Raw genomic sequence first — 26,284 nt, forward strand, 5'->3', positions numbered from 1 at the left:
CAGCTACAAATGCATTCCATTAATGTCAAAACCTGGAGTTCAGAGAGAGACCATCCTGTAACTCAAGAGACAAGCGTTCAATCGTCCAATGGTCCCAAGCGTTATCCGTAATGTTCTTGGATAAGGTGACAACTGGCTCTTGTCTCTGGGGACGTTGCTATGTCTGAACGTCCTAATCAAGAGGCAGCAGACGAAACGGCTCCCTCTCTCTGGATCAATGCAGAGTCACCAGGAAGATGGCTTTTCAGATCAATCAATGATGAGCAATCCAGCAACTTAGCACAGCGAAACAAGCTTCAACAGCAGACATGCTAGCGCGGTGCGCATGCTGTACTTAAGGTTGTCCGTTTGTTAAACTTCCTTGCAAGGTTAACTTCTTCTGAAACCATAAGTGATATGTCCACTTTAATAACACACATCTCAATATAGCTGGAGATTAGTTGCCGTAGAAAAGTCCTTCAGCGTGGGTTTTTGCGGTTCCCTTGTTGTTCCAAGAGGCACTTCTTGTTTTTTTGCCGTGTTGAGGATGTAGATGAGTCCGTCCAATTTGACAAAAACAACTGGTACAATCATTCAACGGTACAAGGCCTCTAGATTTCTCTCTAACCACAAACATTTTATACATTTTGCACCAGACTCCTCTCCTGGTCTCGTAGCGGCGGGAGTCCTGTGTTTGCAGGACTGCCAGGATGAAATGAATCTGAAAATCAGGGACTCACATCCTCCCCTCTTCACAGAGCCACTTCCTGTCTGTTGGAGTTGCCATTGGCCGCTGGAGTGGTGATGGCAGCGGTGGGCGTGGTCTTCTTGATGGAGGTGAGGCGGATGTGGGAGGTGCTATGCATATAGCTAGCTTGGCGCTCAGGGCGAGGACCTCGACCACATCTCAGCTGACTGAGGAAGAAGAAGAAGAAAGAGGTTGAGAAGTTTGACAGTGATTGGGGATGCTTTAGGAAAACTTTTTCACTACAGATTTTTGATTTAACTTAACAGAAAAAATAAGAATTTGGTGCAAAGAAGTTTTGAATGTGCAGGCAATCTGGAAAGACGGCACCACAGTACCTATTATAGATGTTCAAACATTAAATGTTAAAACCAGGTCAAAATAGACCTAATATCAGAAGTTATTGGCTGCTGTCTGACATAGATTAAGCCTTCTGGAGCGGCAGTCAAAACTTGGGGGCTTCTGGGGTGGCCCGCAAATATTCGGATACCTGATAAGGGATGTCCAGGCCAAGAATTCCAACTAGCAATGTCAGACATGAGAACAGAGTTGGGGTTGAGACGCTAAATGATTGTTTGATAGCCGATGGGTTTGCATTTCAGTGTGTTTCGCCTGTTTCGACTGTTTTCATACATATGACCAAGGCCTGCTCCAAAGCGATTAGCTAATACTTCTCAGACTACACTGGATTACAAACGCTTACAAGACCAGTCAACTGGACTATCACATTCTTGTGTCGCGCCAACAGATTCTGCATTCATGTACAGATAGAGAGAAAGGAGAACTAGGTAATAGCTCCCCGGGCACACAACGTGAAGGCTTAAAATTGTCTGTAAATCCTCACACTTGAACCAATAAGAGTTCAATTGAAACTTCCTTTTAAGTAATAAGAAATAAGGTGAGCTGTGGCACTTACTCTATGCTACAGCGCTTTTATAATCGCCTCCTGAAGCCACAACTTATTTTTCCAATTTTCTTTAATGCCTCTAAAGTTTCAAGACCTGCCTGCAAATCTCACCCAAACGAAGGCACAAAGCTCGTCCCCAGGTTACTGTCTGCAACGTGACAGTCACAGTTTTGGGGGATTACACGAGACTTGGCATAATAAGATTTGAAGAGGGTTTCCATCATGCCGAGGTGGAATAATGATCAGTGGCAGGATGTTTTGTGGAAACAGGAGCATTCAAAAGGAGGAGGCCATGATTGCTTCATTTTGCTCAGATTATGGATTCCTTTTATGCTGAACACATCGGCACTTTATTACTTCCTCAGCTTTAAGTAACTTTTGTGTTTTTCTTTCTTCAATAAATTCATTTTTGGACAGCATCAGCTCCGACACTGAAGTGTGCATCAGGCTCCTCTTATCCTTCCTATCCTTTCAGAAATCTTTGCATGTGTAAACATACTACACATGAATTACATTGTCATGTTTGGATCTGGAGGTCCTTATTTGAGATGAGAGCTCCAACCTGTTGAAGTGCCTGCGGAAGCTCTCGCTCAGCAGGTAGAGGGCGAACGGGTTGACGCAGGACGAGGAGAAGCTGAGGACTCTGGCCAGCAGGGTGATGACCAGGTGAGCCAACGACAGGTCCATCTGGTGGTAGTGGAAGGAGCGGTACATGTAGAGCACGTGGTTGGGGAACCAGCAGAGAGCAAACAGGCCCACAAACACCAACACGATCTTCGCCAGTCGCTTCCTCGTCTCCATCTGGAGGAGGACAGAGGGATATATAATGAGCCGGGATGAAAGAAGATGACGAAAGAGAGACTGAAGATGAGTCTACTTTAACTACATACATGTAATTATGATATACTGCCTTTGTGTGCTTAATGTTATACCATCATGTGCATTGTGTACTGCTGATACAACATGTAACCCCTGACGTGACCCACTAATCTGAACAGTGACTTGCGAGGGGGGTGTCACAGATACGTTAGTCAAAAACAAGATTTAATTCATTTTCATACACAAAATAAATATTTTAAACTAAATCTGCAGTGCAGAACTCTTTGAAACCTTTCACTGCAGTATTCTTTATTCTTGGCTTTTTGCATACATGACACATGGCACATTAATTCCTCCTCCTCCTGAGCTGTGTCTGATGAACTCTCCTGCTGCTTCCAGCTCCTTGAGGCTGACCAGTGCCCAGTGTGATGAGCTGTTAGCTCGGATCAGTACCAGGATTTCTCTGATGGACACCAACTACCGGCGTTCTGTTTCAGCTGTGGAGCGCCTGTCCGTCTGTCTCCGCTGAGTGGCAGTTTCACTGTATCTAACAAGTCACACGTGGGCTGAGATCTGTCTCACTACAGCGCTATGAAGCCACCACAAACAGATGTTACTGAGATTTAATGACAATAAACAGGCTGAAAGGATGCTGAGAGAACTACATCAGGACGCAGGGTTGTAAACAGGCTGAGTTGATGCTTCGTCAGGTCTGTCTGTGAGACGACAAGAACACGACTTTAAAACGACTGTTTTTTGAATGGAGTTTGGTTTGAACATTTCTGATGCAACGACAGGATGTCAAAATTTTTCACCTGGGCTGAAAATATTAAAGTTACATAAACATGTAAGTGTACTGTGTAACCCAGAATCAGATGGGCTGTTCTAATAACCGGTGGGGCCTGGCTGGCACATCACGGCCCATCTGGCTTCTGCCAGAATTGCCAGATTGTCAGTTGGAGCACTCCTTCCAGACAAACACTTCATCCACCCTTTGACTGCTCTGTTTACACTTTAATCACTGAATCAACGTGGCATGAAGACAGTTTCATCTCTGTTTGTCTTCCTTCAGCTCCTCTTGTTGAGCAGTCAGTGTTTTTGTTTGGAGTTCAGTTCAACCATTTCTGATTCAACGCCAGGACATCAGGAGGATCTCAACGCTGACACTTTGAAGACACAGTGGAACGCTGAAATGAGGAAAAATGTGAATTTGCCCGATTTGTGTGTTTTGCTTCTGTCCCTGTGAACACACCTGATGGCTGCACAAACCTTTGGTAAAGAACTGTGGAGGTTCTAGTTACAGTTTGAGAAGTGAAAACGTGTCCTGTTTTCTGTGTCAAATACATCGCTGTCTTGATTTTTCAGTATTATAACAAAAACATAATTGAAAATCTGGACCAAAGACCAGCTGTCACTGGGCGAGAGGCGGGGTTACAACGGGACAGGCCAATCACAGGGCCAACAGAACGATGTTGTAGGAAAGTAGCCAAATAAATAGTCGACACTTTGCAGATACGTCATGAAAACCATGAAATCATTAGGTTAATAAAAAGGAACGTAATGTGACTGACATCATATTTTGCTGTTAAATGAACAGCAGGTGAATGCAGATTTTAGGTCACAGGATGGTTTTTAAAAACCTGAACAATCTAACAAAATATGACCAGGTCAAAGTAATGCATTCCATTCATACTGTCTCACTGTTGTACGCAGAAATACACACATTAAAGCAGTTAGTTTGCACCAGGAGTCTGTTATTTATGTGGAAACATGTAATCATGTTTCACAAGGCTAAAGGTGTGACACCCATAAGGACGTGCACGCTAAGAGCTTCCACCAAACGTCCGCTGATGAACCGGACGTCAACAAGAATAGAGGTGGACAGAAGAAGAAAGTGGACAACGCGTGCGCTGCGACATGTTTAAAAACCGAAGGTGTACACAGAGCGTAATGGACAAGGAGTTTGACCTTGTCAGGCGGAAGCTGAGAGATTGTCAGAGACATATGAGAAAGGTCAGTGATGTCACTCATGCCCTTTGCACAGGTCAGTCATCTGTGCACGTACGGATTCAACTGAACAGGAACACACACACACACACACACACACACACACACACACACACACACACAAATGTCAACAGTGTTTTCAAAGTGCTTCTTTGTGTACTGCTCACGTCAAACACATCAGACCTCCTGACCTTCACGTGGACGTGCTCCTGATGGAAAACTGACGGACGGTTCTCAGAGTAAGAATTCCAACATAAAAGCAGCAAACAAATAATGTACTTAAAGTATGCCTTTAACTGCATGCCTTTAACTGCATGCCTTTACCCTGAGAAAGACTTCAGGCCGTCACTATATGTGGAGAGAAAAACAACTCTGCAGCACATGTGGATGACACGTAAGGCCACACGCAGCGCTCGGTGGAGGACAGTTATTTCTGATATTTCTGTGAATCAGTGAAGCTGACGTCTCTGCAGTGAACTGGAAGGAAACTCAGTTTGTCAGCATTAATCAGCCGGTGCAGCGTGACTGGTGAACCTCAGGGATTTGTGTCTGTGCTGTCGTGTAAACCATTTATACACATGTCAGACTTTTACTTTGAAATAAAATTAAACTTGAGGAGTATTTGCAGCATCTCAAACACACCGCTGTCTAAATGATTCAACGGTTAAAGCAGGTTTTTAATGTCTCCAGTCGATGTGTTCATCCTGCAGCAGTGAAACAAGCTGTCATGGCTGCAACATAATCCTCGATGGGTCAAAGGTCGTCCACTAAAAGTTCTTGTAGTTTCCACTGACAGGCTCGGATTGTTATTCTAAGTGTGTGACAACATGACAGAAAGGATCCCTACAGAGATAGACCTTTTTGTTACAGAGGAACACAAACAGACGTTACATCGCTCGCTGCCACCAGACTCCATACACAAAAATCACAATTTTACGTGGCAACATGGGAGATGCTGCTCGACCTTTGCATCTATTTTCTAGTTTCTTATTTGTGTAATTTTGTGTTAGACAAATGTTGCATTGGATTCTGATCCTTTATAACCCCAAAGACACACATTAACACAATGTTTTGTATAAACATGACATTTTGTAGCCGAGACTGGAAACAGGGAGACAGAAAGCCTGGCCCCGAGGACGGGCCACCTTCCAAACACACTTTAACTAACTAATTAACATTTTATATTTGGTTTCTTTAATTTGGGGGAAAAAGTTTAGTGTTTATCCGAGTATAGAGAGAAGAAGAAGAAGAAGAAGAAGAAGAAGAAGAAGAGTGGTATTGATTGTCTCACAAAGCCAAGGTGTATTTTCTTTTTGACTGCACTTGGAACAAATGAAATGCTTCTGATGCTGAAAGGCAAAGAGAGGGATAAAAGTCTCACTTTTATTATCATTGCTGATAGTTTAACAGTTGAACCACCAGGGGTCACAGTGTACCGAAAACCGCCGATGGGTAAAATTGACCTGCTTTTAGAATGTATTGATTTTCAAGGTTCATCATTTTACAACACAAAGTTGTGTAATGAAATGTTAGATGTGGTGTCTTTATGCAGCTTACAAAGTGACGACATGACAATGAAATATATAAAACAATGAAGCACTTTGTGAACAAGCTGCTTCACAGAAAACAAACCAACAGCATCCAGAGACGCCCAGACTCCCCGTCACTCAGGGCACTGAGTCAGTCTAAGGTCTGGCTTCATGTTGACATGTTGTAACAACAGGGGGCGCTACCGAACATACTTTGAGGAACAGTCAAAGACTGGGGGGGCTTCAATATTTCCTGGAAAGGAAGTGACATACGATCAAAAGACAGCTGCGGGTACATTTTACCCGTTGGTGGTTCTCGTGTTAAAACAGCGTTAGCCCAAAGCGGACATGCATCCGTACATTTTACTCCGTTTTCTGGTGATAATGAGTCATTTCTGGTTGTTTCTTTATCTCTTGTTATCTCGAGATAACCGCGCTGCCCCACCGTAACGTCAGGTGATCATAAGTCGATCCTCAGAGCTGCAGAAGCACCGAACAAACATGGAACAAGCCTAACTGACCTGATCAGTGTGGGCGATGGCAGCACGTCCTGCTCTGTGACCTCAGTGAGCAGCCTGTTGTTCTGTTTCTACATCGACAGATAATTATCCCGTTATCACGAGAAACCATCTTTGTCATCTCGAGATAAATAAGTCAAGATCTCGATAAAACTACTGAAGTAACTCGTTCTCACAGGAAGACGGAGTAAAACGTAATGACTCGCGCATTAAGGCTCCGTAGCTTTAACCTCTCAGGGTGTCGGAGTGTTTGCTGCTGAGCAGAAATGTGGCCATCGATTGTTTCCTGTTTGGATTTCGACCCTCTGGATGCTCTGGAAAGCTCGCCCTGCGACTCCATCAGAAAGTCATTTGCACACAATGAGGAGATTGTGCCAGCCAGTAAAAACATTGGATGGTGGAGGACTTGAGAATCCTCACAATGAACCTTAATTAATTAGAATCTGCTCCAAGAAGAGCAGATGAGGCTCCGGCTTATCATCATTAAGTTTGAGAGCACCTGGCGGCGGCTCACCTCGACTGACTCGCCTCTCAAAGACGAGAAACAAAACTACACTAAAGAAAAGTGAGACAGCGTCAGACTGACGGAGCAGGGGTCGTCTCCGCTCCGCAGCCTGGCTGCTGCTCGTTTCTCTTTGCTCTGATTTGCTGCCAGTCATCGGGCAGAGTTTGGCGTTTTTCCCAACATCCTCTCTGGCACCTGCAGCTGCAGCCACAACTCATCCGCAGGCCGGGATTATGTGAAATTGTGTGTAAGCACATGTGTACTTCCAGAGGTAAGAATACACATTGCTTTATGAGACTTCCTGTGTGTTCAGGCCACGCACACCTGCAGCTGTGGGGACATTCAGTCTGTGATGAAGTTCCCCGTCAGCTCGATGATAAATGTTCATCATTCTCCTGCAGAGCTGCTCACAGAGGAGGAAGCCTGCAAAGCCACCTGGGAGATTTGTGCTGCCAGCTCCCATTAGAGGCACGTTAGACGCATCGACAGCTGAGGTGAGTGAGGTGAGCGAGGTGCAGCGAGCCGTCAAGTTGTCACACCTCTGTTATGCTCCAGGTGTGGAAAGTCCTGTCGGGTTTTCAGATGAAATACAGCTACTGCTAAGAAGAGGATGGAGTTTCCCATCATGCTCTTGTGTAAACGCTGGCGTTAAACATTCTGCATCCATCACGCTGTCAGAAAAGGCTTCAAACTAATTCCTTTAACTACTAACGATGAAAAGAGAACACAGCTGTGTCTCAGCGTTCACAGAGAGAGAAAAACGTTTAGAAAATGATTGACTGACATATTATTGAACAATGTCCAACAAAAAGGAGCAATAAAAGATCGACTCACAGAGATGACAGTGTTCTCATACCACGGTGATTCAGTGATTAAAGTGTAAACAGAGCAGTCAATGGGAGGATGAAGTGTTCGTCTGGTCCAAGGCTCGAACTGACAATCTGGTCATTCTGGCAGAAGCAGGCGGGCCGTAAGAACTCCTCCAGCCATGTGGGGGAACAAAAAAGATCTGCCAACCAGACCCCACTGCTTACAGCCCATATTGATGAGGTTATATAGTTATATAACCCTATAACTGTTCTGACATGTTGCATTAGAAATGGTCAAACCAAACTCCATTTGAAAAACAGTCGTTTTAAAGTTGTGTTCTTGTCGTCTCACAGACAGACCTGACGAAGCATCAACCCAGCCTTTTAACAACCCTGCCTCCTGCTGTAGTTCTCTCAGCATCCTCTCAGCCTGTTTATTGTCATTAAATCTCAGTAACATCTGTTTGTTGTGGCTTCATAGCGCTGTAGTGAGACAGATCTCAGCCCACCTGTGACTTGTTAGATACAGTGAAACTGCCACTCAGCGGAAACAGACGGACAGGCGCTCCACAGCTGAAACAGAACGCCGGTAGTTGGTGTCCATCAGAGAAATCCTGGTACTGATCCGAGCTAACAGCTCCTCACACTGGGCACTGGTCAGCCTCAAGGAGCTGGAAGCAGCAGGAGAGATTACCAGAGCTGTGTGGAGCCGCCAGACCAAAATTAGCAGGGCGCAACAATGAGAGTGAGTGGAAAGATGTATTGATTATATGAGTCATTGATTAAGTCTGAGAGGAGGGTTCGCTTGTGTTCAAGGATGTGACAGTGATGTAACGGATCACGACACAAAGCCTCATTGTGTCAGTGTGTGGTTAGACAACATGTAGGACTCATACAGGGACACTCTTGATATAACACAGTCTGCAGTCATGCTAGCAGCTGTGAGGCTGTGTAATCACAGAAGGGCTTCCAGGCTAAATGCTAATGACAGCATGCTAAAAACCGTGCTGATCGAAAAAGATGATTTCCTTGTGCTGGTCCTTGTCCCGCCCCTTCCTCTACCCGGCACACACCTTCACCTTGTGCCCTTGGCGTGTTGGAGCCCTCAGGTGGGCTCAGTCTGCAGCAGAACAGCTTCTCAATGACTGTAGTGTTAGTGTTAGTGACGTCTCCTCTCGCCGTTCCTCCTCTACTCTGCTACTCGGGAACAGAACGCTGCAGGAGCCCCATTTGTCAACAGAGCTGTCAATCATGAGGCCACACCCCCTTTTTACAGCATCAAATAACTAACTAAAAGTGAACTTGTCATAAAAATGAACACTGTGACATAAATCAGCATGATAAGAACTAACTATAATGACAGAAACCATGTTTGAGAAAAATTTATTTGACGTGTATTTTGATTTTATAGTTTGACTCATGTCCCATCTGTTAACATGGAGGAGGCGGGCTTTATGAGCTATACTGCAGCCAGTCAGCAGGGGGCGATAGAGAGGGTCTGGACTCACTTTCAGGGAGCTGTCATGTCGGCCATAAAAACTTCAGAGAGAAAAAGATAGAGGAGCATAAATGTGCAGCGTGTGACAGAGCAACGTTTAGACAGAGTGAAAATGTTTGAAGACAAAAGTCAGCTAAGAATACCAGACGTGTTCTGATCCGACAGTCACACACATTTATATAGGTGTCTTTGTGTGTGCGTGCTCTCGTTCTAACGAGCCGATCACAGCCTGCATGTACCCAGCAGCTGCAGAGGATCAAAGATGCAGCTCTGTCTGAGGCTGCAGCAACAAACGCTGCAGGAAGAAAACACAGGACGCCTCTTTGATCAAAATCACTCTGATGTCTTTACCTTTCAAATGAATAATGCAGCAGATTATTGGTAGTATTGGTACTTAAGATATCAATCCAACCCTCTGTACATCCTGACTGATCTTGGTGGAGTATTAGGAAAACACACACACACATGCACACACACACACACACACACACACACACACAGTTTGTACTTTTGTGTGAAAAACTGAGGAGGAAATGAAAAACTGCCAGACTTCATTCACAGACCTGAATCTGAGGGACGTCACAATACTCTATTGTCTCACTGCACACACACACACACACACACACACAGCTCTTCCTCTAAACTGTGTGTTGCTCGAGGGTTTGTCTTTGTCGACGTTTCATGAATAAACATGAACTCTTCGTTTTTAAATCAGAAGCAGAAAAAAAAAACCTCTGCTGTGTCTCGTTTGTTACTTGGTGCTTTTGTACTTTCTTGACATGTTTTTGTCTTTGTTGTTGTTGTTTTTGTCTCTATTGTTGTTGTTTTAATCTTTGTTGTTGTTGTTTTTGTCTTTATTATTGTTGTTGTTTTTGTCTTTATTGTCTTTATTGTCTTTGTTTTTGTCTTTATTGTTGTTGCTTTTGTCTTCATTGTTGTTGTTTTTGTCTCTATTGTTGTTGTTTTAATCTTTATTGTGGTTGTTTTTGTCTTTGTTGTTGTTGTTTTTGTCTTTGTTGTTGTTGTTTTTGTCTCTATTGTTGTTGTTTTAATCTTTATTGTGGTTGTTTTTGTCTTTGTTGTTGTTGTTTTTGTCTTTGTTGTTGTTGTTTTTGTCTCTATTGTTGTTGTTTTAATCTTTATTGTGGTTGTTTTTGTCTTTATTATTGTTGTTGTTGTTTTTGTCTTTATTGTTTATTGTTAATGAATGCACAGGAGCTTTAATACAATTGCAGGTATTGTGTGTGTTCTCTTGTCTATCCTCCGGCTCATGTGACACAGTTTGTATCCCTGCAACATCTCAGTCAATGGCTTCATGCTGCTTTCTGCAGTGCTAACTGTAGCTCTGCCTATAAGCTGTAAGTATTCTTCAACAGAACATATCAGATACAGGATGACAAAGACCGAATCAAACGGTAAAGCTGAGACAACAAGCTTTAAAACAGTCACAGATTTGGTTCATTCAAAAGGAAAAGACGATCAATCAACAATACGATCAATTTACAATAGAGACGAACCAGAGGACGTCTGTGTGTGTGTGTGTGTGTGTTTCTCTGCAGAGTGTGTGTGTAGACCCTCATTGCGACAGGTACGGGAGAGAGTGAGGGGAGACTGTTCACTGATTGATCGATCTCAGATGGATAACATATTAATAACTTAAAGGTAACGTTGTGCCGTGTGTCTCCGTGTGATGTTTGAGGTCAGGGGAGACAACAGAGAGATTCATCTGTTCATTTTTCTGACTTTTTCCTGTAATGAATAAATCTGATATGAACACGTTACTTTGACGGTCCTTGTCCTAACCATTCAGTCAAATGTGTTATAGATATAAATGTGGTGCTGCACTAATCGTACATGTATTTAGAAGGTATTTAATGCACTAAAAACATGGCAGCCGATTTGACCTTTGACCCCAAACATGTATTCAATGCACACTGCATTTGCATTGCTTAAAAACATAAAAATTTAAAAACTTTTTTACATTTCAGCTTCTCAGGTGATTTTTAATTTTACAGCTTCTATCTTGGACATTTAGTGATCTAGTAAATCTACTCAATTAAAAATGCAGATTTTTACCTTCTTGATATTGTAAAGTGAGGTCATATTTTAGACTAAGATTTTATCGGCATTGTATGGTGACATTCAGCCCATCAGCAGCAGACAAGGTTTGTTTATGTAGCACATTTCATACGACAGGCGCAGACTGAATGTGCTTAGGACTAAAAACAGGCAGAGGTCATGCCAAGCGCATAAAATAGGAACATAAAACATGTACAGAAAACAGATCAAGTAAGACATGTAAGTTAAAGGTAAAAGGTTTAGTAGTAAAGGCACGACCACCACAAACAGGACACAGCAGAGAAACCAACAGACCCCCAACGGTACGGGACGCAAATGCCACGAACAGCCGAGACACGTTCGACCAAACACAAACACACAAACACACAAACACACAAACCCTCCCAACGAGTCGACTTCTAACATGACAGCTTCAAGAGAATATGTTTTCAGTCTACTTTTAGAAGAAGGTGGTCGGAGACCTTAAATCAATTGATAGGAAATTCATGAGAGGAGGAGCACAAGCACATAAAGACACAGAGGCAAAAAGAACAGTCCACACACAGTGTACAAAATACATACAGGCTACTGCGCACACAGTCCATGCAGCAATAGATTTCAAGTACAGCTTCATTTCACTTTTCCAATCTTGACACCTGTCCTATCAATCATCCTCTGTGTTACCTTCACAGCTAGCGTTGCTTTCTTCACACACACACACACGCACACACACACACACACGCACACACACGCACACACACACACACACACACACACACACACACACACACACACACACGTATCGCTGTAGCTCAGCTCACAGCCTGTCAGCTGAAGAAGAGCACCAGAGTCAGTGTTCTTAAATCAGCGTGTTTGAGGAGAAGACGTCTGCTGTTTGTAAAGATCACAGACTTCATGCTGTCGCTCCGTCTCTGCTCGTCTACAGTGACGCAGATGAATCTGCAGAGACTCCACTGAGGTTCTTCTCCACTGAGGAACTGATTCGTTGACTTTAATCTGGGCAGCTCTTATCACGCAACTTCATCCAACAATCTAAAAACTGCTCTCATCTTTGGGCCGCAGTCTGAGAAGCATCTTAGACACACTCATTTCTTTGTGCTGATGTTAATTGTTCAGAAAACACAGATGAAGCTCAGACAGCGCGTCGTGGACCGTCACTTATTAATGTTGGATTTGGTGACAGGAGTTGCAAACTTGTTTTTCTTTTGCTGCACACACAAACAACTCGGATGGTATAAATGCGTCTTCTTCAGGCTGCGAGCGACATTGAGGTCACAAACAGAACAACAAGCGGAGAACACTCTGCGGCTCTGCCCTCAGGAGGCTTCACCCCACACCTCTCAGTCACTGCAGCTCGCTCATGAGTCACATCTCAGCTGAAGCGTAACAATAATCCTCCCAGTGCAGCTTTAAGAATGAGACCAATATACAGTCTGTTATACTCCACAGTGCTAAAGCCAAGATCATAACGCTGCTGCCTCGGCGGGCTGCTGATGGCGTCTGCAGACGATGCAGACGCACTGAGTTATTAAGGAGGCGGTGATAATTCACCTGCAGGGAGGCGATGTCACTAAACTGTCACAGTGTTGATGCTTTTATTTTGAAGGACACAAGAGGACACGTAATATCAGAGACTCTCAGAGGACCAGGTTTCATTTAGTGTCTGCGGTTAAACTTTACTTTAAAGTTAAGAGAAGTCGCACCAGAGTTTTCTGTCTCTTTCAGAACTGTTGTGCTGCTGCTGGCGATGCTTCGCCCCCACCACCCCAGCCTCCGCCTTTCCAGTCTGAAGCCCTTTGTCCACTCTGTACACCCAGGGGCGTTTGCACTGCGCTCCCTGGAAAGCTGTAGCAGTTAAATCTATGACGAGTGTTCCTGACTGAATAACCAAATCTCCCAAACTGTCTTTGTCCCAGTGAACTGGACGTCTCGCATGTTATACAAAAATTGCACACCAGTTTGTAACTTCGTCTGAACTCCCTAACACTCTGCTCCCTGGCTCTTGCAGGTGATGGCACACCGCAGTAAGAGTCTGGAGCTGTGTTTTTTTATGCTGTAAGTCAGCGTGAGGCTGTCGCAGCCTGAGTCATGGCCGCCTGCCAGCTCAGTGTGCTGCTCTCTGCATCACCTGCAGCCACACCACACAGAAAGTGATGACAGGTTTGAGGCAGGTTCTGTCGCCGCCTGCTCCTGCTATCATTTTGTCGAATCCAGCAGCTGTCAATCAGCTGTCACTTTCAATGAATCAACGCACACTGAGGATGCACTGACCACTGAGAAACTACAGAGCAGGAACATCCTCTGAGTGAGAGGCTGAACGTGTCAGCTGAATGTGAAGGTTAATGGATTCATCAGGAGAATTTCTTTTTGAAGTGTTGGAAGCTCTGCATTTCAAATACTGACTCACACCTAAAATCAATTACACCTCCCGCCCTCTGTCCTTTCCATCATTAGTAGACGGTCCCTAACATCTCCAGGACGTCAAAAAGCAAAGTTGTTTTCTGTTAACGGCCTCCATCTTTGATTCTGCAGCCAACTGAGAGAATTATAGTTTTTTTCTGTCAAACATTTGAGCTCTCAATTACGTTGTTGTTTTTGAGCTGTCAGTCAGCTGTGACTTTAAATGCTGCTGAAGTGAGGAGTCAGTAATAAAGTTGTTCTGTGACTGTCTGAGGTAAAGTCATGTTTCAAGGTGTAAAACAAGTCATCAATAATCCTTTGACGTCTTTGAAAATGTCTTAAATCTTTATTCCTATCACGCTGTAAATATTCCGTCCTTTACATCTTGACTCATTTATTCCTGAATCGAGTGAGCCCAGGTATATTTCCAAAGGAAGTCAGCTTTCTGCGACTGTTTTCAAAAGAGGTCCCTTTCAAAAGCAGAAGTCTGACACATGCGAAGTGCCTCAGGGTTTAATCCTCGGACCACTGCTCTTTTCAATTTTCCAATAAAGTCAGTTTGCTGAAAGACTTTTTCCCATCACATGACAGTTTTCTTGATCTCAGGATTTGATTCCTAAAAATCCATCTGAAGGAGCAGCTTCCTGACCACCTCATTCCAGAAGGAAGTCGTCGTATTTTACTAAAGATCTAAACGCTTTCTAAGTTTATGTTGCAGTAATGTGACGTTATGTCCTTTTCTCTCTTTTTTGATGATTCTTTATTGAGCAAAAGTATTTTTATCCTTTTTTAATATTAATTAGTTCATCTTGCCTTCCTAAAGTTGCTTCCTAACTTCTCTGCTCAGGCTCCTTTTTACTTTAAAAGAACATATTTCTGACTGGTTGTCGGTCAGAGAGATGTGCGTGTGCCATATCTTTGATAATAACAGATGTTTGTGCGTGAAAACCAGAAATAAAAATAAATAAATCAAAGATGTAGCTGCTGTGGTCTGTGTGTGAATCAGCTCTGCTCTCAGATTAGACAGGAGGCGTGTTCGTATTGATGTGGGCGTCTGCAGTTACCAGACGAATTGGCTTCAAACCTCTGTAGATGTGAAGATACGGGCGCCGTGTTCTCACAGTGATAGCATCGCTCCCCCACGAGGAGGCACACAGGGATTTAACTGTAATCAGATGAATTAGACGACAAACAATGTGACGTGATCAGCGAGACACGGAGGGACGGAGACACAGGAATAAAGGAGACGAATCATCTGCGAGGAGAGAATAAATGTAGGAAATGATGCTGTTTGTCAGGTTGTGAATCTATTCACAGTCACCTGTTTTAATGGTTGATAATCCACTGAAACTTTATTACACCAGCATTGCTCATGAACCATGAGTGCATTGAGAGTACAAGTTACTAAAAAGCATAAAGACTGAAGGCTTCACGTGACCTTCAAAACATACACTAAGTTCCAGAAAATCTTCTGCGTATTCGACCCAGGAAGGTTGTGTTTGAGGACTTATTCAGAGAGCCGCTCACTGTACTCTGATCAACACACAGCACGTCTGAGCACAAGTCCACAGTCGTGCTGCCTTCACTGCCGGCGTCTCTGCTTGTAAACCTCCTTCACAGAATCAAAAGCTACACGTCTCAAGCTTATCTTGATTGACAACATGTTTAAAGGTCATCATACGTCCGGCATGCCATCGACATGCACACACCCACTCAGACATCAGCTCGACTCGCTCACTGGCTACGTAACACTAACCTACACAGAGTGTGCAGTCCTCAGCACACAGCATGCATGCCTTCCTCCTCTCCTGTGTTCGGCTGATGCAAAGCCAGTGTTAGTTATACTCTGCATGCGACCTGACCCTCAGCGCCACGCAGGCCTCAGGAGCTGTTTTCTAAAAGCATAGAAGTTTCACCTCAGAGGACAGGAAGTGTCATAGTTTTAACAGAAGGTTAAAGGTCAAAGTTAGAGACGACAGCTGTGTCTGTAATCTTTGTACAATGCTGAGGGAACAGATGAGGTGTTACAGCTGACTACAGATACACTGACGACACTCAGTTAGTCTTTCACATGTCACTGACCTGATCCTCCTCCTCCTCCTCCTCCTCCTCCTCCTCGCAGCGTCAGAAGCTGATTCACTGTTTGCTAGTCAGTGAGTCTCCATTAACCCCGAGGTTTCAAGGGGTCAAACTCACTGCAGAGAGTGCCCTCAGCTCTGCTGCGGCTCTGCGCTTTGTTTAACCGAATGACTTCTTCAGTATTTATGTGTCGACACCTTCGCTTAACGGGCTCCACACAGAGGAACAACAACAGCCACAGCACGGGCGCTGGTTCGTTTACTTATACTACAACTTCAGGAGTCTTTCTTTAGTTTGTGTGGGTTCAAAGTTCAAGTCCTGTCTCAAATCATGTTTATCAGTCGAGTCTAAAGTCAACGGTGTCCATCCTGATAGAAATAAACAAAGTCCCTGTTAGGTCTGAAGTAGGATGAAACTCACCAACGTCACATCACCTGGAACCACTTCAGTCAACATCAACAACAAGTCGAAATCTAGAACAAGTCCAAGTCTCAGCTGCTGTTCAAAAGCAGGTACTGACCGCCATCGCTGAAGCCATTGAGTTGAGCGGGTGAAGCGGGCCGACCCTCCAAGTAGACCATCACTGTCAGAGCAGGAGAGCAGCCACATCTCAACTGAAGAACGCCTGCAGGCATCCTGACCTCAGCAGGAGACTGGCAACTGTTGGTGGACCTCGAACGGCAGCAGACGTTTCCCAGCCACAGTGCAGCCACCACCCAGAGACCAGACATCATCCTCGTGTCCGAGTCCACCAACATGAGCCGCTGGAGCTGACTGTCATCAGCTGTGTTACTCAGAAGCAGGTGAAGGTGAGCTGTGAGCAGGTGAGGGAGACTCTGTTGTTGATGATGCTGACAGAAGTGGAGCTGTGTATCAAACTGAATCTTTCCTTATAGTACACATGATGGTTGTATCCCCCGGAGGTGCACCGTGCCGCTCCATCACTGATCACTTACTCCTGATCTGACCTGCTGCTGCTCGTCTTTAATAATTCAGCTCCCCTCCTCCTGACCTCTCCTCCTCTCCTCCTCCTCCTCCTCCTCCTCCTCCTCCTCTCCTCCATCTGAGGAGATCAAGCCGCTGTAAAGTGTTTACTCACCCTGGCCGACACTGAAGATCCCTCATGGCTGAAATATTTACTGAAGTCTCTTAAACCCTGAAAGTGTAAAAAGCCCCGCGTCCCTGTTGAGCCCTGAGACACTAAACTTCTCTTTGTTCAATAAATATGAATACTTTAAATGAAAAAGGTAAAATGATGATTCACTAAAATACTCATTCACAGATAATGTTTAAAAAATATATCAAACTTCAGTAACTGAATCAACCAGCCAAACGCAGCAGCTACGTCACTGGCCCGACCAAAGACATGATGCTCGAGAGACCTTCACCTCGGCGGTGAAGCAAACAATCATAAATACATCACTTCCTGTTAGACTTTCAAAATAAAGAGAGCATGTTAGTGATAATTAATGACCGACTTCAGGTCAAACTTTCAAAATAAAGCGTTCCCATTTTAGGACGTTTGGAGCCACAACGAGTAACGGTGCGTTCACGTGCTCCTCAGGCGGTCCTGTTTCCCGCATAAGGAAGTCCGTCTTCAGACTTTGGTTTACTGGCTCAGATGGAAACATCGAGTTGTATCTTATTATTAAAAAGTAGTCAGGGTCACTTTCCCTGAACAACAGCTCACTGTTACATCCTAATGCTATAACACAAAGTGCTAATGAGCCATACATGAATATGTAAAAAAAATACGTAACAGTACAGACAGAACAAACGTTACCCCCCCGCTCACCTGTCTCTTGGTGTGTTCGCTGATCTCCCCCGGCATGTCTTGGGCGCTCTTGATGAGCGTGCGGGCGATGTGGTAGTAATACACCGAGATGATGGCCAGAGGGATCAGGAAGTAAACCAAGAAGATCATCACAGAGTGGATCTTTGGATGCATCTGATTGGACAGCGGGTAGGGCACGCAGTTCACAAAGGTGACGTTTGTGTTGTCCCTGTGACCCTGAGAGGAGAGGAGTCAAGGAGAAAGGAGGAGAGAAAAGGAGAAGTAAAGGTGAGGAGTTTGGGGAGATGAGAGCGGGAGAAAGAGGAGGCAGAGAAGAAAGAAAGTTTAAGGAGGAGGACGAAAGAAAGAAGGATCATTTAAGGAGGAATGGGGAGAAAGAAGAGAAGGACAGAGGTTGAGAGGAGAGAACAGACATAACAACACATTAGTAAAGATCATAAAACAGATTGCAGAGTCAAATGGACGCACTTGTCGTTCATAAATCTGACTCTAACAGCGTTTATAGCCGTCGGGGGTGAAGTTATTCTGATGGGAAACCTGCAGAGACGACGCTGCAGCGATCGGCCTTCAGCAGGAAGTGATGGACAGCAAACATCCCGTCTGAACGTACACAAGGTCACACTCTGGTCCGATCCGGGGCGATGTGGTCGATGGTTGTGTCACAGACAGATACACCATGCAGAAGACAGAAGAAGTGCTACTGTTTTATTTGCTGTATTTTCTGTGTCGTCTGTTTTACCTGCAAGGTGACGACTTGAGAGAAAATAGCCTCAGGTACGGCCAGCAGGACGGACAGCAGCCAGATGGAGACGGCCTTCAGACACGTCCAGAAGACAGCGCTGGACGTCTGGATGTCCATGGGGTTCACTATCGCCTTGTACCTGAAGGAGACGGAGAGAGGTCCTCGGTTAGCTCAGACGTCCGGACTGTCCGGGACGTCAGGACTCACAGGACTCATAGATGATGGATGGATGGATATATTTAAAATATAAATGACCAAAGGGCAGAAAAGTGTCTGTCAAACACGCGATCACCAGCAGATAACAAGAGGGACTGAACTCTGTTCCTTTGGTAAAGTTGGTGTGTGCCAAATCTGCTGTTGGTTAGGATGATGAGCTGTTGTTGTCAGTTGTCATGACAACACCAGAACATCATCGTCCTGAAGCACATACAAACAAAAAAAAGAAGCACACTCAGGTAAAACACCTTGCAGCAGTTCTGGAGGGCACAGCTGCCCCTGCAGAACAAGTCACCTCCCAGGGTGCATTACTCCAGTTTGCAGCAGTTCCACTGAACCCTCCTCATCTACTACCTGTGACCTTTGACCTCCCAAAGCTACCAAAACAAAGTAACTTCCTCTTCCTGTGATGCTGAGGGAGATCCACGCGTCCTCACACAGTGCAGGGAATAAATAAGAACATAAATCTGTGAGTTAATAATTAAACGTATTGTTAGAGTAATAATGAATTAGAGCTCAAAGGCTGCCGCTGTGGATACGTGCATTAATAAAAGAGTAGAAAGCATTATGTAACGAGGCCGCAGGTCCCGTTCAGGCTTTCTGCGCTGCAGCTGAACATAAATCATCTCATAATGTAAAGTAGCGTGTTTCTGCAGGCCGTGTGCGAGGCTCCGGGCGCTGTGTCGGTTAATGAGAAACTCCAGCAGCCATCGGACGGCTGTGGCTGCAGAGCGCAGGACAAACACAGGAAACAACAGAACAGTGATCAGTGCTTCAGCTGGACGGCGTCACAGACTGGGATGAAGTTATAGAAGTGAGTGACAGCTGTCTGTTACTGTGATCCAACCAATCAGTCCATCTCATATCTGACACTACATTCCTGTCATTTTATCTGCTTTCAATCATCCTTCTGATCGTATCTGTCTGACATGTCACCGCTCTCTTCGTTCTCTCTTTTCATAATAGGAGTCCCAGTCAGTGTGGGGGTAACCCGCTGGTTCTGCCAGTCAGGTAATCTGTTATTCAGTCACTTTCTCATAAACAGTAATCTGTTACTGTAAAATAAATCACTGTATTTCTCTTTTCCTTTTGTCTCCACAGAAACAGAAACTCCCTGAAGCTCTGTTTCTGTTTCTCTCCTCCTTCTTGGCAGGTCGCTGTGCACCAGCAGAAGGTAAACACAGCTGTGTCAGTGCGTATGCGTAGCTAGCTAACTCAGCTAGCAAGCTGTCAGAGAGGACAGCGTTTACTTTGTGTAAATATTCACATTATTCTGAATGTTTGGGTGAAAGGGACGAGAACAACATGACGGTGAAATGTAAGCTGTGTCTGGAGGAGAAGTGCTCGTCAGCTGTGAAGAGCTCGACTTCACATGTGAAGAATCATCTGCAGCTAAACACAGCTCCACAACACTGGTGGGACTAAGAGCCTGTGTTGTATTGTTGTCATGGAAACAGCTGTACCTAATACTGTCTGCCTCTGCCCAGTTCACTGTCAGACTGTTAGCTCATAAAGAGCTGTAAAGGTTATACTGCGTCTGTCAGTGCTGTAATCAGGCTGCAGAGTTACAGATTATGGGCCGTAACCGAGGCGACGCAGAGACAGTAGAGTCGATACATTCAGAGGTAGACGTACAGCAGGCGACACGCCGTCCTGATGATATAACACACATTATGATTTGGCGCTATACAAATAAAATTTGATTGATTGATTGATTGATGTGGAACGAGTCACAAAAGTAATCTAACATGTTACTTTAAAGTAACGTTACCCATCACTGCTGACAGTGAAGTACGTCTGTCAGAGTAAACTTGAACATAATTAAAATGTAGATATTTTATACGAGAGCATCACTTAAATGCTAAAATAATAAATTTGATATCAAACCCTCTTTCTGCTGGTGGTGCTTGAACACACTGAGGATGATTCTCGAGCTGGTCTAATTACTGAAGTGTGTTTCCTCCTTATTGGATCAGAAATGATGTCCTGTCAGATCACCGCCTCGTTCCTCTTCCTTCCACATCATCACATAAAAACGACTCCGTCTCTTCCTTCCACAAACAGGGTCCCAGCGAGGTCTCATTTCATTCAGCCTGAACTTCACACTCTGTCTCACACTTCTCACCCATAAATCTCACATCATTTCGTCATATCTCACTTCCATGTTTTATGGATGTGATGCCTTATCAAATATTTATGTCACGTAAGAGCTAAAAGTTTAACATTTGTCCCCAGGCGGCTCATTTTGGCACATTTAGTCCAGACTCACTCAGTCACGTACGTGTTTTTTAAGGTGGTAAAATATGTGGGAAGAGACTGCATGAAGAGGAAACAAGAAGGCAACAAGTGTATCTCAAAATCAGATATTTTAATAAAATATTTCAAGCTTCAGACCAAATGCCCCCTAAAAATGTCCACTTATTGACAGCAGCAGGAAACACAGGCAGTGATCTGCAGGATAACCTTGTGGGACGGTCCCCCAGGATGTGTTTGTCTCTGAGGAGCTGCAATGTGGACCTCAGTAATCTGTCTGAATCAGAATGATGGCGCTGCCCTGCACATAAAGTAAACCCTTTATTCATTTATTTGTGACCCCTAAATGTTGGAGAAAAAAACACAGGTCACAGGTCTGTGAACACAGAAGGTATCCTGGTGTGTTCACAGACGTTACTGAAGCTGACGACTGCTGAGAACGTGTTGGTACGAAGGTGAACAGAGTCTTTGCAATTAAAGTTTAGTTTGGTTTATTTTGGGTGAACAATTCACTCCCATACAGTCCCGTGTTAATCACAAAGTGTGTGTTTGTATCCACACTCATTCACTCACTGCGTCATTACACGATTTCATTCAGAGACAATAAATACACAAAGACAAAGTCAGAGCCTTGAGCGTTTCTTTCCAGGACCAGTGACTTAAATAAAGACTCTGTCCGCTCTGCTCCTGAAGCCTCTCATTTGTGTAACTGTGGAGGATTCATACGTAATTAAATCAAGGAAACGTGACACCTTCTGCTTCACATTCATGTGTTCACACAGTCGCAGCAGCGAGTTGCTGAGCACACACACACACACACACACACACACACACACTGATTTAAGTAACTGCATTATTCTGCTCTTCACTCACAGAGAAGCTCCTGAGGCTGAAGCCACAGTGCTCGGGACATTTGTTCTCACAGCTGTGAGTGCAGTGATAAATGTTCACTCTGTAGCATCAGCTAGAAAACGTTCTTTTGGAACTAAGTTTGATCAATGCTCAACACCTACTCGGTGCGTGCTCACTCCTCCACACACTCTTTAATCATAAAGAAATGAACCTAACAGTGACGGCTCCAGGACGTTACTGCTCATGGCCTAGAACAGTCCAACACATTACCCCCTAAAAATGTCCATGAGTTGTCTTTATACTTAAACACTGAATCTTCTCATTCACCTCAGTACAAAGGGCACCTTCCACAGGAGCAGAGGAGTCTTCTTCATGTGTGAGAGCAGCTGTAACTGGGTCTCATGGTTTCTACTACAGAAGGTCAACGGTTTAGTGAAAGTTCAGGGCAGAAAACGCTGCTCGGTTAAGGTCAGGCGTGGCGGTCCTGTAATGTCATCGTGCTACTCCCATCGCTACTCAGAGTCAACAATCGTTATCTGCACGATCACAAGAGGGCACACTCCCAAACCTAAACACTGATGGTTGCTCAGGTGGTACAGGTGAGTCTTGTTCATGAGTGAGGGAAACATTGGATCATAAGATTGAAGGACAGAGTTGAGGTGAAGCTTGAGCTGGTAGGCAAAGCTTTCGATTTGCCAGTCGACCTACGTTCCAACCCCGATCCTCCAGCGCTCCTTCATATGTAGATTTTTCAGGAAAGTCCAACTGCAAGAGGACTCTGGGGTAGAACCAGAAAACTTTGGAGTGATTACATATCTCATGTGGCCTGGGAGTTTTGGGCTCCGCCTTGAGCAGCTGGATGTCTGTATTTACTTTCTTAGCTTGCTGCAACTGCAACCCACCCAACTTCCAGAGCGGGGCAAAGTGAATATGCAGCACCTTCTCCTCCCTCATTTTCACAACAGAGTCGGCCCCGAGTGTGGCCCTGAACCCCGAGTGGCTCCAGCCGAGCTTCACAAGACACAACAGAAAACACTTTTTTTGTTCTTCCCACAGCAGCTACAATGGCTTCATTCACTGCCAGCCTGGGCTTCTGTGATGTCCCACATATGATAAAACCCACCTGCTGCTCTTCTGAGGCCTTTATATGTTCCATTTTTAGGGTTTGTTATGCAGCAGGTGGCTGCAGTTTGGTTTGCTTGCTATGCAGAGGTGCATGTTGTGCTCATGTGGCCCCTTCCACCAACATCATTTGTTGCCATAGCTACGAACCTAGAAAGTCTTGTTTTGTTCGAGAAAGGCTTTGTCACGGAGCCATAATTGCAGCTCAGAGTGCAACCCTCTCAGAATATGGAGAATTGTCTTGACTCTGCAGCCCTCTGATGTGACCCTGAGGCCGCTGAGTCATGAGGCAACCTGTGGACGCAGAGAACGAAAGATGGCACCTCGTCTTAGTGGAGCTGCTTTGACGTGAATACTGCAGCTTTCAGGCATGGGACAGGATAGATTGGGCTTTGGGCCTTTGACCAACAAAATCACACCAGCTCATCCTTGGATCCGAGTTGACATTTGCACCAAATTTAGTTCTGATCCTGTCCTGTTCTATCCCATCACTTCTGCCCCCTCACCTTTCTTTCACAGATTCTGTCCCTCTCATATCATCTTTCACATCCACTCCTCTCCTCTGACCACCTTTTACCTTCCAGAAAAAGCCGTCTCATGCTACTTGACAGGTGATTATTAGACGTAATCATGACTCCACAAAGCAGAGCAGCATGTTTCCTTCCACTTCAGGACTCCTGCTGTAAATGTTTCAGTGGCAGAAAGCTGAAAGAAAATCGATTCCACAAACAAAGCTGGTTAAAATAAAACATCCTTCTTCCTTTTCCTCAGCTCTGATTCTCTCACGCAAACGGATCCGCCCGGGGGGGCAGGAATAGTTTGTTCCCTCTGTTGTTAGGATGATGTGACCTCTGACCCCTGATTTCTGATGTTGGTGATCCAAGCGTGTCTCAACAAGGAATCACAAAAACATCATGGACTTGTTAAACAAAAGGACCTTCTTATGGCTCTTTGAACAGGTGAGCTTGTACCTTTCTTTTCAGGTGTTTTCAACCGTAGCTATTTTTCCCCCCAACAAGTCTGCATCTTTTGACCGCCTGGTTCTCACTCAACGAAACTGGAGTGAGTTTCTTCTTCTGTTTCTCAGCTGGACTGGAGTGGAACAAAGAGAGTGGGTTTACGGCAGGCAGTGACATTTGGACACAAACCATGACGAAAGTATGACTCTTCGTTTGTGAGGCATTCAAAAGAATTCCCAGAGCTTCTATTTTCCTTTGATGTCACGATCAGGACGGGAGCACAAAGGTTTTTTTCAACGCGCACTGATGTATTTTATTTCACTGATGTATTTTGAAGGTTTGTAAACCACATGAACACGGAGGATAGTTATCATGTTAGCACTGGTTACTTTAGCTGCCAATGGCTAAGTCACAACAGCTAACTTTAGCATTAAACCAGTTCCTAGCTGACAATAGTACTTGCTTGTGGTGTTAGCTTGGTGACATTACCATAAGCTTGGAATTCAAGCTTTTCCTATTGTATCATTAGCTTAGAGGTGTTGGCTCATGGATTATCCAGTATGTTGATGTTACCTTGAATCATTGCCAGATGGACTCTTTTTATGACCTGTGGTTATACCATCAAATGTGTGACAAATTCGTGCTCTTCGGTTGGATTTCAAACTTTTTATCTCTGCCCAATACTTTTATTTACCTCTCAGGTAGTTTGCTTCTCTTCTGGGGAGGTGGGCTCTAAAGTTGCTGTCAGTCCTCCAATCATTGAAATGGACAGACAGTACGACCTAAACTCATCCAAGCTCAGCGTGTGATGCATTTAGCTCATACAGCTGAAGTGACATTGCTTTAACACCTCTTTCCAGGAGACCACCCAGCAGCAGCCAGCTCAGTGGAAAGGAGGGTCTGTGTGCATCGTCTTGAAAGGAAGTGATTGGGTCTCCAGGAGCCACTCCAATCATTATGCTAATTATCCATTAGGCCTGTTATGCTTGTCAAGGACCTCCAGGCGAGTTAGGAGCCTGTGTGGGCTCTTCAGTGGCCTTTAGTCTTGTTAGGGGGATAGATAAAGGCCATCACAGTCAGATACAGAGCCAAGTCTCTGCCCACAGCTTTGTGATGAGGAGATGAGTTTCTCGTGAACAAGCTGACATGAGAGCGATTCTGAGGACGACGCTGGCTTTTAGGGAACAGAGTGGCTCATGAAGCGGTGAAGAGGAAACCATGTGGTGCTTCTGGGCTTTAAAAGCCTTCTCTCAAGATGCTCAGAGGTTCAAACTACTCATCCATGCTTTGATTTCAGAGCGTCCTGTACCCGCGTTACTCTGACAGGGTTTATCTGATGAGAACAACCCTAACCCTAAACCCTCCGTATGCAGTAATCCTTCTGAATCAAAGAGCCAAGGCAGCTTGTCCCAGTGACCTGTAACAACATGTGTCTGTGTTTAAGTAAAAGAAGGGCTGGTGTCAGTGTCGGTCGACAGACTCTGACATGGGAGACGACTGTTTCCTGTTTCCGACTGTAAGTCAGTGTCACTTCTCTCCAAACATGGATGTATAACCTTTTTGAGCTGGACTTGTGTTTCCTGGGACCTCTTGTCATTTAGTGAGCCACGGCAAGAGTCAGGAGGCTAATCTCCAAACAGAGAGAGAGCCAGGAGACAGGCTTGTAGAACGAGCAAACTCACATAAACTAAGAAGCATGAAATCACAAAATGACATGATGAACAGTCACAACACGGGGTAAGAAAGAGTTCTTCCTGCTCTCTAGCCCAGGAAGCATCTCAACAGCATCTCAAGCACAACTGTATTTACTTTTTTACAATAAATGGTTCAATGTAGATGAAGTGTTCCAGACTGTAATGGGGCTCATAGATTGATACTGTAGATAGATAGATACTTAAGTGAACCGGGGGGAAAGTTTCCGACCTCTAATGAAGAAGTTTTGAACCTGAACCAAACCAAAGCTGTGTCCAAACTCTTACAGACGACCCTGAGAACGCTCGTAGAGTCAGAAACAACTGGACAAACAACCTCTGTCAAGGTTTGCGGTTAAACCAAAAAGGTGAGGACCCAGATGCAGACTTGGATATTATAAGTTCAATAAACAAAGGGCAAAAATGCACAAACAAAATCTAAACTCCAACAAAAGACAAAAAAAGGAAAATCTAAAGACAGAGCAAAAACGTACAAACAAAACCAGGAACAGGTAATCAAAGGGAACACCAGGAAATCAGGGGAGGCACGAAGATAATCCAGAAGTAAGGTCATGGACATAGACTCACGCAGGATGGACGACAATGAACTGGCAACGAGACAGGGGAGCACAAAGACTAAATAAACTTAGGAGGTGAGGCTAATCGGACACAGGTGAGACAATCAAGGGGCAGGTGAAAACAATCAGGGCAGGGCACATCATCAAACAAGCGGGAAACACAAAGGCAGGAAGTGGACCAACACGAGAGACAAGGTGACAA

General features: G+C 44.7%; 1 protein-coding gene across 1 annotated transcript in view; it reads right to left on the reverse strand.

Annotated features, from left to right (window-relative positions):
- Positions 1-670: 670 nt before the first annotated feature.
- Positions 671-26,284, reverse strand: part of nmbr (neuromedin B receptor) — a 32,396-nt gene continuing 6,782 nt past the window's right edge. Inside the window, exons 2-5 of the mRNA XM_069657362.1 lie at positions 18,409-18,550; positions 17,670-17,885; positions 2,194-2,432; positions 671-894 (exon numbers count right to left, since the gene is read on the reverse strand). Of these exons, the coding sequence (XP_069513463.1) occupies positions 732-894; positions 2,194-2,432; positions 17,670-17,885; positions 18,409-18,550 (760 nt within the window). The 3' untranslated portion in view covers positions 671-731. The remainder of the gene's footprint in view (positions 895-2,193; positions 2,433-17,669; positions 17,886-18,408; positions 18,551-26,284) is intronic.

Source organism: Semicossyphus pulcher, unplaced genomic scaffold (assembly GCF_022749685.1).
Source record: "Semicossyphus pulcher isolate SPU_LCO1_2020_fin unplaced genomic scaffold, fSemPul1.0.p SCAF_11, whole genome shotgun sequence".
NCBI classification, from domain to species: Eukaryota; Metazoa; Chordata; class Actinopteri; order Labriformes; family Labridae; genus Semicossyphus; species Semicossyphus pulcher.